We start from the raw sequence: 13,263 nt of genomic DNA, 5'->3' as shown, positions 1-13,263 counted from the left end.
TGCTCTACTAAATCAACTGGTTGCTTCAAGATGCTCTACTAAATCAACTGCGATGACGGTACTCTCCAGTTGACAATTCTGTGCGTGTATTTTTGGGACTAGCGCCATTCATAACCATAACACCGATGACCAGATGGACTCCACCTAAGTCCTCTCCACGGCGCCTGTAACATCGTGTAGTTATCTTGTGCAATTCATGAACTGCAGCACATTTTATACTCAGCTTGGACTCCACATGTCCGTAGCATTTCAAGAATAAAATACGAAAGTGCACACACTTATCTTGAAACTCGTATAACTTGGCTTCGTGTAGGAGTGTCCCGTTCAGCCGATTAAAAAAAGTCTGCCATTATAAAAATGCATTTATTCAGACCATGCAAATTTCTGCATTCCGAGGCAAATAGTCCATTTCACGAAATATATACGCGATATGTATTGCGTTTGGTCGTTTGTACAAAGGTAATGCTTTATTAAAATTATTCCTTATTGTCATTAAGAAATCGCTCGCACCCTCTACAGCTCTAAAACATCACACGATAAAAAATTCTGCGCCTTTCTTCCAAACAGAGATGGCTGGGTCAGCAAAAATGTGGTCCAGCATGTCGACTACAGATGCCCAGATGAACTATAAAAGCGCGCATCTTAAAATTGTTCATCAGCCACAGTCTTCCTCCTCTCGATAGATTCCATGGCCCGGCTAAACTGATCACGATGAAACGTTAATTTCAGGAATAACTTCATCGTCCAATATCGAATCTACAATGAGCGCAACGCTGTCAGTGCCAAAAGAGCTGTCGCTACCAGGTTCCCACGAAGATACGCCACTGCCCTGATCGCTCGTAGAGCCAAACATGTCTGCTTGTGAATAAGCTGGTGCATTTTCAGTCGGAAGACACGAACCGTTGCACGAAGCCTGCCATAACTTTGGTTTATAATGACCAGCAATTTTCATAGTGGACGTGCAAGCTGCTTTGTTTTCAGCGCTTTCCATTGGAGAGCAGCCACCACTAACAGTTTTCTGGCTTTCCGAGTTCTTGCCTTCAGACGTGTTTCAATCTGCCTTACAGCCTTTACGCTCGCCGTCAGTCGTTTCCAGGTTGTCCGAATTAATTTGAGGTGTGCCATAGCGTTCAACGACATCAACGTTTACCGGCGAGTCGGCGTGTTCATCGTCAGCACTTGTAATCAGCTCATCGCGTATCCCACTGTCAAGTGATTCACCCACTGTAGCCATGCTCTTAATTTTATTCTCAGTGCCTCTATGCTGGTCGTTCCCGGCTTCTGAGGCGTACAAATCACTTTATAAAAGAAGGTCTTTAGGTTCAGTCGTCGTACCCTTACATGCTTCGTCTACGGCTGCTGGGACGTCCAAATCACTGGCTGAAGCGTTATTACTCTCAAGTCGATCGTCAGGACTGTTCGATTTCCCTGAATCAACTGCTCGATGGCAATCCTCGCGTGCACTGTCAGTGCCTTCAGGTCGGCTGTCGGACGTTTTCTGGCCATCTATTTCACTCTGTGAAGATGCGTCGCTACGTTTAGCTTCGTTACAACCAGGCTGGCCATCAAGGGCTTTTGAGTCGTGCAAGACACTCTCTGAAAGTGTGTCCCCGCTTTCAGCCTTAGTGACATCCCGCTTGCCTTCGGTATTTTTCGGCATGTCCGATTCACTTACTGCCGACGTCTCCTCAATTTCAGGTCGGTGCTTGATGTCGCCAGAATTTAAAGACAGAGAGGACATGTTCACATTACTGCCCGGGCTGTCGCGATTGCCGGCAGAAGTTGTACCTGGCAAAGGCGAGGAGGCGCTTGTAAGTATTTCCGTCGCCAGCTCAGGTGGCTTACTCGCATCGCTAGCTATGGGAATGCTTGTCGTCACCGTCTGTGCTATCAGTGGTACGCGTAAAGGTTTTGGACGCCATAGCTTCGTTCCCGACGTGCCATATACGGGAGCCAATTCGATTGCTCGGAAGAAACACTCCCGAAAGTGATCTTGGGTCGACGAAACGCGTTCGCCGGACGCTTCTGATGGCTCACCTGCACGTGTAATTTCATCCGACCGCGTCTTGTAAGCAGGAAGTTGAACTTGAGATACCTCGTCAGTGGCATCGGTGCTTGAAGCAGGTGCTTGATTTTTATTTGCGGATGTGTCCAATGAAAAGTCAAGCTTCCTCCCAACTGTGTGTTCCGATTTCCCGGTTGGCTCAGGATGTTTGTCGCCAACCTTCTGTGGTGACGTCGGCGGTAAAGCAAGCGGTATAGGTTTGTTCTCATGTAGAACCTTCCTGACAACCGAGAAAGCCGACGCTCGCGGCTGCATAATGAGGCTAGAAATAGTATTCCTATAAGTTGACTGCTGATTAAGGGTAAGAGGAGATTTTCCTACGTGGAATCGCTTTGAAATGCCATGGTGATAGTCGGGTAGCATTGCAGCCATCTGGGGAGATAATGCTAGGAGATCCGTGGGAACGATTGTTCTTTGTTGCGGCTGCCTGTCCTGGGAATCCTGGGGAACTGTGTCAGGTAGTGGCGATTTACGCTGGTGAACTTCGGTCGCTGCTGGGCTGGAGCTGACGGACTCGCCCTTGCACTCCACCGAAGTCCTCGCAGCGGAGAGCGACGTCGTGCTCTCGGAATCCCCCGGGGATTCGGAAGTGCAGCGCGACGGCTTGACCCCTCCGTCTGTAAGAGTTGACGCGCCTGCTTGCATTATTTCGGTCAGCTGTTTCGTACCGCTTCCAGTGCGTGTTTGTGATGGCACGTTTTCACTGTCCTGAGATGTCGTAGCGACAGCAGACATTGCCAGTTCCTCCTCGCATTCCCGAAGAGTATGGGTTTCGGGCGCACGCAATTGTGGCAGAATTTGTACCATGACTGCAGAGCTTCCTTCACTGCTTTTCTCCACAGTATTCTTTGTTGTATCTTGTGTTTCTCGAAATATTTGAAGCAGTTTTTGAGCTACCGTTGTATGCGACAACGGCGGCCCGACATCTTCCGGTGGAGACTTTTGCCGTACGGGCATGCCGAGTTCGTGAGGGATGTACTGACTCCAACTAGACCAGCGGCCATGCACTTCACTTTGCTTTTCGTCCAACTGTGATTCAGCAGTGGCAGTCTTCTCGAGTGCCTGGTCACCCGTATATGAATCCGTGCCAGCTGCTTGAGCACTGGTCAGCGTGGTGCCGCTATTGTCATCACTATTGCTGCGCTCTGTGCTGTGCTGCTCAGCAACGCTCCTATGAAACCCTGCTTGCGCTGGATCGTCAACCCGTTGAGAGGGAATCTCATCTTTGGTGGGCTCTGCTTCGGAAGCATGTCTAAGAATGTTCTTGCCAACCAATACCTGAAGGCAACTGGCTAGTTCAGATCCGAGCTTAGAAGACGACGACGTGGCAGGGCCTTCTGGGGTTGGATCTGTCTGATCTTTACCTTCTGTGTGAAACAAGCGTGGGTCCTTCCTCCGAGAGGCGTCAGGGCAAACTTCACCAGCTTTTTCGACTTGATTCGCACCTTGACCACCCGTACTCCGCAACTCATCAATGATGTCACTATTTTCCACGGCGCTAACCTGTGACGGTTGCGCATGTTCGTCGCTCGGTGGCCTATCCATTGGCTCCGAATTCTTCCTGAGGCGGGGACGTCTCTGAATAGGTTCAGCTTAATATAAGTTGTTTCTGCCCACAAAAGCGTACGCTGAACAGCCTGTCAAGAACTTGAATGGACCAGTAACCTCTTGTCTCGAAGTTCTTGCCTATGCTGAAACGAACATATGCACAATTACATCTCCGGAAAAACATATGAACCATCTAAGTCGTCGCTATCAATTCTTAATAAGAAAGTCACAATACTAGAACAGCTAAAGGTATCAATGGCGTTAAGTGCTGTAGCAGTACTCAGTGGATCTTATTAGCCAACAATTACATCACCTGTTATTTTTTGTCTGCCACGAGGGGAGTTAGAAATCCAGTTCCTTGTTGCGCAGAAAAGCACCGCTTGACTCGCAAGTGTCAGTTAATCTTTACAGGTCCAGTTCTGGTAGCCTAGTACAAATATTGTCGAACGCGAGAAGTTCTTGATGTCAAGTAGTTCATGTCACATAGCGCGTCTTCACTACACTTCTTGATCTAGTTACCTGCTGGTACAACTATGAATCAGCTGGATATAATAGGGGTTGAGTTGGCACAGATTCATCATGGTAAACCAAGCGACTAGCATGGATAAATAAATAAGGACACATTTGCTCTGCGTTGTGCATGTGTCCCCTTTGTGTGTGCTATAGCAGTTACCCACGGTGCACACGGTTCCATTCACGCAGTCATAATATAAAAAGTAGTCTAACAGACTACTTGTACAAACTTAGAATAGGTGAAAAGGCGAGCAAGTTCAGCCATGTTTTTTCGCTTACGATTAATGCCGGTGCTGCCTCTCGTCAGCCTATGACGAGCTACCGCCAAACAAAGTCGGTGACTGTGCAAACGAGAGAGCAGGCGCGCGCTATCTACAATGACGTTGTCATGTTCTGTCCTGCAGTTCTTGTGATCAATGCGATTAGTGCGCATACAAAAGAATCACGCTTGTTGTTTTATAGCATTGCTGCCAGAAAACCAGACTAATTTGATGCAGAATTCAAAACGTAATGTTTAGATGGCATTAAAGAGTTTTTGTTTTAAATAAATGCCCTGACATTTCGGAGGCTCCAGGGAACATAAAACAAACAAAATCAAGTAAAAAGAAACAGCAGGTTGTTGAAATCGGCACACCTAAGGTTCTAGATGGCGCACGCAGTGATGTTGGCTTGTGGCACTTAGAAGACAAGATGACTGTGCAGTTCTATCATATAGCTAGTGAGAGATTTACAAAGTCATAGTCGACTTACGCAATTCCTACCAAATGGCCGCACGTTAACCGCATAGGCACGGTCCCAGAACAGGCAAATAGCGTGGACACCCGGCGCTAATCAAGGTTGCACCAAATCACCCTGACATTTTTAACGAGTTAGATCTGTCTTGACGCTGTTAACCATGCCACATTACGGAAAGGCAGGTCGTCGATGACGGGTGCGATCGAAGACCTACTGTTGCATTTCCAAAATTATTTACTACCTGCCACTAGCCCGCAAAGCTGGAGACAAACGGCAGATCATTGCTAGGGAACAGTCAGTTCCCTAGCATATTCGCATACACTGTAAAGTTTGTTTTCTTTAGAAATAACCAGATGATGAGGTGGCAGAGGTGGGGCGCTTTCAGACTGTCAGCCAAAGGGAGAAGAACCTGGGCAAAAGTCTGCGATGTCGCGTTCTATGCCAGACTGATTGGCCTTTACTCACTAAGTGCTTGTGCACGTGCTGCGTATGTGCCATCTTGTCTATTTCCTCTTTTTAAATCTCCCATCTTTCGTTCCCTCATGTAGGGTAGCAAACCGCTCATCCTGAACTGACCTCGCTACCTTTCCTTCTGTATGACTTTTTTGTGTCTCTTCGCACGCTTACACTTGCTTAGGAGGACAGGAATGTATATACAGTCCCCATTTTTTGAAAACCTGAAGGTACGAAAGTCGACCGCCGAGTCGATAAGCACCGGTTCCTGGCATCCGGAACATCGCAGCAGAAGACAGCTGCGCAGAACTGTTCACCGTGCGCATCCGTACACGCATTCACAGTTCATTTCGCCCCTATGCTTCGTTAAACGGCACTTATTAACTGGGTGGCCAACGCTTGCGCGTGAAGCTTGAACAATTAGGGCGGCTGTAAAGGAGCGGAGCATCTGACAGGGGCTCGAAAACAAAATGCGCGCGATCGATATGAACAAGAGCCCGGGCTCCGTAGTCTATCTCGTTCTTTTTTTTTGTTGTCTTTGCCCCAACGACTTGCTGGTTCACAATGTGAGGCCGCTGCTATCTTTAGAACATGGGTTCAATTGATAGCAATGGTGATCAAACTTCAAAAGCAAAAGAGAACTTGATTGGGCAACTTGGGGATGATCTATCGTTTTAGGTAGGGCAAATTTGACTAATTACGAGAAAAACGTATATTAATCCAGAATTGCTTACATCAAGCATAAGTTGATTGCGAGTTGCGCATACATACTAATATGCAGAGAATAAAGAACAGGCAGACCCATGTGCTTAGCTGAATATTGCTCTACCGGTTGTATGCGTGATGTCTGTATGTGTGATGAAGATAAACGGTGCGCTCGCACTATCGAGGTCACCTCACCTCATTTTCGCTGCCTTAACGATCATTCGGGAGGACAAATTTAAGCTGTGGCACAGAATGCTTGCGCGGTGAAGATATGCTATGCATACAAAATTACTGCAGTAGATAGCTAAATGACCGTGAGCACTTGCTGCGTGTGCCTGTGTGTCCGGTTTGCGCTATCTAAAATGTGAAATCAAAAGTGAAATACATGCGTGTTCTTCGAATAAGGTGCACGATCAAAAACATTCCGTCACTGCAATAATACTGAGCAAACACCCACCTCCGCTAAGTAGCACATGAATGCGCAAGCATTTCTTTGTATATAACTATGCCTATCGTAATCGTTCATGATTTTTTCAGTGTTCTAATGAGATGGCGTGCCCGACGCGAACATCACATGCACATTGTTTCAACGACGAGCGCCAGAAATTCTGCTAGAGTGAAGTCCGAGAAAAAAAAAAGGTATTCATCATATGTTCTCCAAAGTTAATGCGATATTCCGATTCGCTCGTGTGCAAGACATCAAACTTAAACAACACGTGACATAAAATGTCTAATTTGAACTCTGGAATTGTATTCGCAGCACAAATATGTACAGCTGCCATTCTTTTAAAACCGGAACGGGCGAGCATCGACCAAGTTAATAAGCGCCGTTTCCCGACGCTTCGGTGTCCCGTACGTTCCCTGCAGAACAGTCATGGCAGAAGCAGTCACACATGACTATTCCTTAGGCGGATGTGAGTATTCTCAATAATATCGGGGTTTAATGTCCCAGAACTGCGATATCACTATAAAAGACGCCTTTGCGGAGGGCTCCGGAAATTCCGGGTATCTGGTGTATTTAACGTGTGCTTGCATCGCACATTTCACGGGTCACTACAGCATTTCGCCTCCCGCAAGGTGAGACCGCCGCGACCGGCACTGAACCCGCGACGCTGGGGTCATCATCCGAGTACCTTAGCCGCTGCACCACCGCAACGGATCATGGGCGTATTCTCGTTCATTCAGTCGCCATGCTTCATTAGGCGGCGCTTATCGACTGGGCGGCTCGTGCGTTCAGGTTTAAAAAAAAAATGGCCGGCTGTGCCTTATTTCAAGGGCCGCCTCCCGCAAGATGCGCCCGCCGCGAAAGGTATTAAACCTGCGACGCTCGGATCAGCAGCTGAGCACCTCAGCCGCTACACCAAACGTCTCCTCAAACATAGAATGCAGGCTTTAATGAAATGCAGGTGCCATGGCCACCAGTATAGAAGCGGCTCCTTCGTCTTTAAGGGCGAAACGCCACAGCCTCCGGGGGCGCTATTCTGGACACTGTCTAATTCAGCCATATTGTCAAATTTTGTAATGGCGGCATTTTAAGCCAAACAGGGAGGTCGTAGCAGCTTACTTGGCCAATTAGCATTTATCAATGGAAGAATCTAACAACATGGAAGAATCCGACAATGTCCACAATAGCACCCGGGGCAATACAGGAAACGGGAAAGAAATCATTACGGTATAACTCGTCGTTCATGTACTTTGGCAGGCGGACGCCAGCAAGAATTACAATTGTTTGGAAACCGTATCATGTGCACAGATACGCATCGCATTAAAAACAAGATTAGGTCATTTGGTGGCAGAGTCCCCAAGGCGGGGTCCTGCTCTAGTGACTTCGAGAATAAGCACGGTCGTCTGGAATTCGGAAAAAAATTTCTTACATTCGTTGTGCGCCACATGGTGCTATACTTAGGAATACTCCCATGTGATTGCATTTAGTGTTCCGTGCTAAACCGCGAACCGATAACATGTGAAAGCAGGCCTTACCGTAAACTCAGCTGCCGGAGAGGATCGGACTTGAGCTTTGACGGCCAGGTACGAGTCGGGTATGCTGCGGCAACTGAAGCGGGTCAGTGCGAAAGTGACGTGCGGGAAGGCTCTCCCATTCGTACGAGCTAGCGACACTTTTTTCAGCTGTCTTTGGTGACGTCACTATTACGCTCAGCAAGTTGGCTGCACGTGGCATAAAATAAGCTCTTGAGTAGTAATCACGGACTGCACGGACTTTTTTTTGCGCAGGTGATTCCTTCAAGAGTTTTGAACCACTACGAAATCATAAACTTCGGAGCGCTTTTCTTATCATCGTTACAACCTTACAGGCACTATCTCTTCCATAACACTCTTTTTTCTCTCGTTAAACAAGTAGACAGCGTCAGCGTCAAGTTTATTATAGTCGGTTACAACCTAAGTATGAATATAAGCTCCGCCCACGAGGCCACGTCGGTCTTATTTTCCATGCCTCCGCGTTACAAAATAAGTGGTTCCCAAACAAGGGCGATAATTTTCCCACATACAACCAGTATCTTGAAATCCTTCATTGATAATAAGATAAAAAAAAACCACAGCTCGATAAAAAAACTTGTGAGGGCACGGTGTTTAGCATCAGCTTAACATTATATCTATTTTTTTAATCGCATCCCCTACCACACTCATCTCGGAGTTCACGAAAAAGCAATGCAAATCTCTCGAAGGCGACGTTTCTGCGGGGTACCTATGTTGGTACTAAAACAAAGAATGCCACAGTTAAAGTGAAGTTTAAAATGAAAGAATCTTTGCTTTGCGCTTTCCAAAAATGACACAGGGGCATAAATCAAACTTTATAAGGACGTTTGTGAATTTCATGTTGTTTTACGAAACTTTTGCTACCATGTTTCTTCGCTTTCGGCTGAACTATAGCAACTATGACTAAAAGCGAAGAATGGAAAAGAGATCGGAGATTTACTTCGTGAATTTCGGTTTTTGTGCTGCCGTAAATACCGGATGTGCTTCTCGCGCTTCGGTGCTTGTCGTCGTGTTTGAGGTAAACGCCCATGTTTCAATTGACGCCTTCTTTCGACGAAATAAAAAAGCATAGCGCACTCTTTGTTTAACAGTGGGGGTAGTTGCATACATTCTCGTTAAGTTAATGCCAAGGCGATGTACGCGGCTGACTAAGCAGCGATGACTAAAAGCTGTAGGTGACTTTTTATATTCATGGTTTGACAGCTTGTACTCGATGGTTTGCCATCACCCCGTCAGCCCTTAAATATTCAACGTTTTTGAAACGTCACTAAGTCTTGCTGGAACAGGGGCCCCTACCTTCTATGAATGTGTCTATGCGAAGGTGCGTCTGTACTGGCAAAAAGGTTCTCTCTCTCCGGTGAATGGAAGTGAATTGCTTTCACAGCGGAGTGCAATGCATCCTTCGTATTTTTTTTTTCACGGGACTTTAATTTAATATCAACAAGTTATCACTACGTAATACATGTCCACAATTGAGTTGAAATGCAAAAAAAAATACGTTAGACAAAACTAAGACTTCCTAATAAGATATCATTAAGTATCGTACAACGCCTTGAAAAACGAGATCTTCCTTTTTTTTCGCACAATAATCGTTTTAGCTGTGTCACCTCAGAAATAATCACGATCGATGCAGCTGATTGTAACTGATCTCTATCGCTGCACCGGTCACGATAAATGCAGCTGTATAAAGTAAAAGGCGTCATTTCGTTGTATGAAGAACCTCGCATGGTATTTTTCATGCAATGCGTTCATGCATTAAGCGTGAGACAAGTGCTTACATAACAGGCACTTACGCGTGGCCCATAATTAATCCCACACCCACTGGATGACCACAAGTCACTTTATAATGCATAGAACATTATCCCCACCTGGTTTGTTTGCTTTCGTACTGAGTCGCGTAGCAAATTCTGTTGAATGTTTTTTTTTTTCGCGCCTTGTCCATGACTCCCATCAATCATATGGTCGTACAACACAGTGCATGTCACAGAACATCACCAATTGTCCCACGTTGCGACACCCAATCCACTCGCACACGCACATGTGGCAACACTGATGACACGGCTTTGGCGGGCGGTAAATCACAGACGCTTACAGTTCACAAAGCATAGATGCGCCAATTCAGACTTAACTTTCACCTTACTGCGCACGAATGACTGCGACGACAGTAGTCGAAATTCATCACCCTCAAATGATATGCTTGGTGCATCCGACCAACTGATGAAGTAGACGTTGAGTTGCCGCTTCATGCTGCCGAAACGATGGAACGCGACGAAGCCCTGCCGCTTCGGTGCACTTCAAACACTGCGAAATCAGAAACCCCACCATTGAATGACGGTCAGCGAAATTGATGCCGAGCGCCAGTTGAATAACTAACTTCTTTACGAAGAAAACACCATGGGAAAACCGAATAGACGTTTTCCGGTCTCGGGTCAGAGTCACATCGCCTGTCGTCGCGAACAGAGCCATGCTGAATTTGTCATTGATTGATTTGTGGGGTTTAACGTCCCAAAACTACGATATGATTATGAGAGACGCCGTAGTGGAGGGCTCCGGAAATTTAGACCACCTGAGGTTCTTTAACGTGCACCCAAATCTCAGCACACGGACCTACAACATTTCCGCCTCCATCAGAAATGCAGGCTCCGCAGCCGGGATTCGATCCCGCAACCAGCGGGTCAGCAGCCGAGTACTTTAGCCACTAGACCACCACGGCGGGGCTGCTGAGTTTGTCATTGGTTCATCATAATTGTTACGTCATAGCAAAGAGCGGCCGAAGCTGGACGTGCATAATACAGATGGACTGTGGTACGCTTTACTTTTTATTTTTAGCTTTTCCCCGACTATTATTATCTAACACTTTTCTCCTACGGCCTCACCGGGGTGGTCTCTTTAACGCTCCCTTGTTATACTATTCTCTCGTATATTCTAATGTAAACTATACTTTACTAAGACTATTGTTGTTTTGCTACAACGTGCTTGGATAGCAGAGGTGTGATGACGCCCACGTTCGCGACGATGCTAGGTGGATTCCAGTCAGGCCAAGCTTCGCGAAGGATTCCTCTCTCCTTCTTTATCTTGCTCGCTCTTTCTATACTCATTTTCTCGTCCGTAATGTTTTCCATCCCGTGCCAGGCAAATCGGCGCCTGTATTCTGGGAGCCAACAGAAGCGGACGAAGACAGGGCGTGCAGTTACAGGATGGCTATTCTTTAATTACGACTCGTGACAACCCATCAGTAATAAAAATAAAAAATAACCGTCCAAGCGGTCCGGACAATTGGTTAACCAGCGAAAGCTGAAACGTAGGGCCCCGGTGTTATCCTCCCCTAAGCGCCGGGAGAGGTAGTGTCTTTGTAGTTTCTTGCTGGATGCAAGGGCACTGCTGCCGCAGAGAGGAGATAGAGCTGAAGGGGCGTAGTTAGCGCTACGTTAGTCTTTCTTTAAAAATTTTGGTCGGCAGAGGGCGTTTCCGTACACCACGTCCCATTTTGAGGACACTGTAACGAACACTAGGGCCTTGGAAATCACGTATGTATTTCATAGTAAAGGAACACACTACCTAATACTTACGTATTCATACTGCGCCTCAGATATGCGTAATATCAACGCCTCCAAGAAAAACTATGCCTGGAACATCGCTCTCTTTTCAATTGGGAGCTTCCTGCCAGTTCAAAATCTCGGAGGTCATGCCTCCTGCCGCGTGTAGCGACCGTCCGCCGCGTGGAAATGCTCGTCTCCGTACCGTTCAGTCACGTGACATTATAGTACCACTGTCACTTGACATCACAGCTGCTCGGAGGCAACTGTGAGAGCACTGCTGTGTTCGCAGGGGGCGACCACCAAAGGCGTTCGCCTTCGTACCGGAGGGGGAGGTTAAAATCCGAGGGTAGGGCGGCATGTTCGCGGCTCACGTTCCAGGCATAATTTTTCTAGGAGGCATTGGTAATATTTGTGTTCAAGATGGCTGGGCGTTCAGCATGTGCTTAAGCTCTGGCCGGGTGGCCAAACCGTGTGACAGACAGGCATAAAGGTGCCAGACAGACCGAAATTTTTGCGTGGAAGTATCCCGAGGAAGACTATTAACCTTGATAAAGCTAGACGCGACCTTAATCCTTCAATTAGGTGTCTAAGAAAGGCACCCTCACTCGCGTTTGATGTATTCCTTGTGTTAATTTTGTGCTGGGTGCTGCCGAAGTGGATCTCGGAAACGACGCAGAAAGATGCGCAAGGTTCAGACCTGTTCCACAAGGCGTCATTGCAATTTCAGCTATTCACAAGAAAAGCATCTGCTCTTTGAGTAAAATTATTTCATTTTCATTAACTAGCCTAACAGGTAATTGTCCTTTATCTCAAAAGGCGTCCTGACATGAGTTTGGGGACGAAAGTTGACTCTTTATATGAGTATCTTACATACTTACACGGCTATGCGCAAGTGTAGCACCGATGAAATGCTAGACAGTGAATAATTTCAGGGTTGCCAGGTTTGACTAGATTCAGCCTATTTAGCTACCTTTTCCGGCCGGTGGCGGCAGACAAAACGCCTTGTCTGCATGGATACTTGCTGGATACTTTTTGTTCGCATGGTTTAAGCCAATTTATCAATATCTGGTGACGTCGAAGCCACTCGCTTTCGAGTATGTAGGCTTTAAATATGGCGGCTAAAGCGCGTTTCGATCTACAAAATTAAATATCGCACAAGCAGTACACAGAGAATAGCCTTTAACGGAAATGGTTGTTAAGCAGGGTATGGTCAATGCTAGGAATATATATTAAAACACCTACGCGTTTATATCCTGTCAGAGGCGGAAATGTTGTAGGCCCGTGTGCTAAGGTTTTGGTACACGTTAAAGAACCCCAGGTGGTCGAAATTTCCGGAGCCCTCTGGCTACGGCGTCTCTCATAATCATATGGTGATTTGGGGACGTTAAACCCCACATATCAATCATTATATCCTGTGAGTTCAGTAGACTTCGCGCGTTGAAACCATATGGCTTTTAACTACGGGGAATGGACTCGGGGAAACAAAATTGCATCACTCTCATTCTGCGAGGTACCTTTCCCTGAACTCTAGTTTAAACCATATTTAATACTGACGCCGCCAAACAAACAAAAGTGCCTGAAATCCTGGTTGTTCTGCACTCGGCGACAACTGAAATTAGACTTACGACAAACTGACTGTGCAATTTCTTATTAGTATAAATAGGTACGGACTGTGACTCTAGAATAATAGCTGCTCTGACTTCGTCATCA

At 46.6% G+C, this 13,263-nt stretch overlaps 1 protein-coding gene across 2 annotated transcripts; it reads right to left on the bottom strand.

The window, feature by feature from the left end:
* Positions 1-344: 344 nt before the first annotated feature.
* On the bottom strand, positions 345-8,169 carry LOC142768909 (uncharacterized). 2 transcript variants are annotated; one of them, XM_075871450.1, is made up of 2 exons: positions 8,000-8,169; positions 345-3,756 (listed from the first exon to the last, which is right to left on the bottom strand). In XM_075871450.1, the coding sequence occupies exon 2, from the start codon at positions 3,608-3,610 to the stop codon at positions 1,301-1,303; it is 2,310 nt and encodes a 769-aa protein (XP_075727565.1). In that variant the 5' UTR covers positions 3,611-3,756; positions 8,000-8,169; the 3' UTR covers positions 345-1,300. The 2 variants fall into 2 exon arrangements, with proteins under 2 accessions (XP_075727565.1, XP_075727566.1); XM_075871451.1 differs by having other exon boundaries at positions 345-3,751.
* Positions 8,170-13,263: the final 5,094 nt, after the last annotated feature.

Source organism: Rhipicephalus microplus, chromosome 8 (genome assembly GCF_043290135.1).
Source record: "Rhipicephalus microplus isolate Deutch F79 chromosome 8, USDA_Rmic, whole genome shotgun sequence".
In the NCBI taxonomy this organism is placed as follows: domain Eukaryota; kingdom Metazoa; phylum Arthropoda; class Arachnida; order Ixodida; family Ixodidae; genus Rhipicephalus; species Rhipicephalus microplus.
This window is presented reverse-complemented; position numbering and strand designations above follow the sequence as displayed.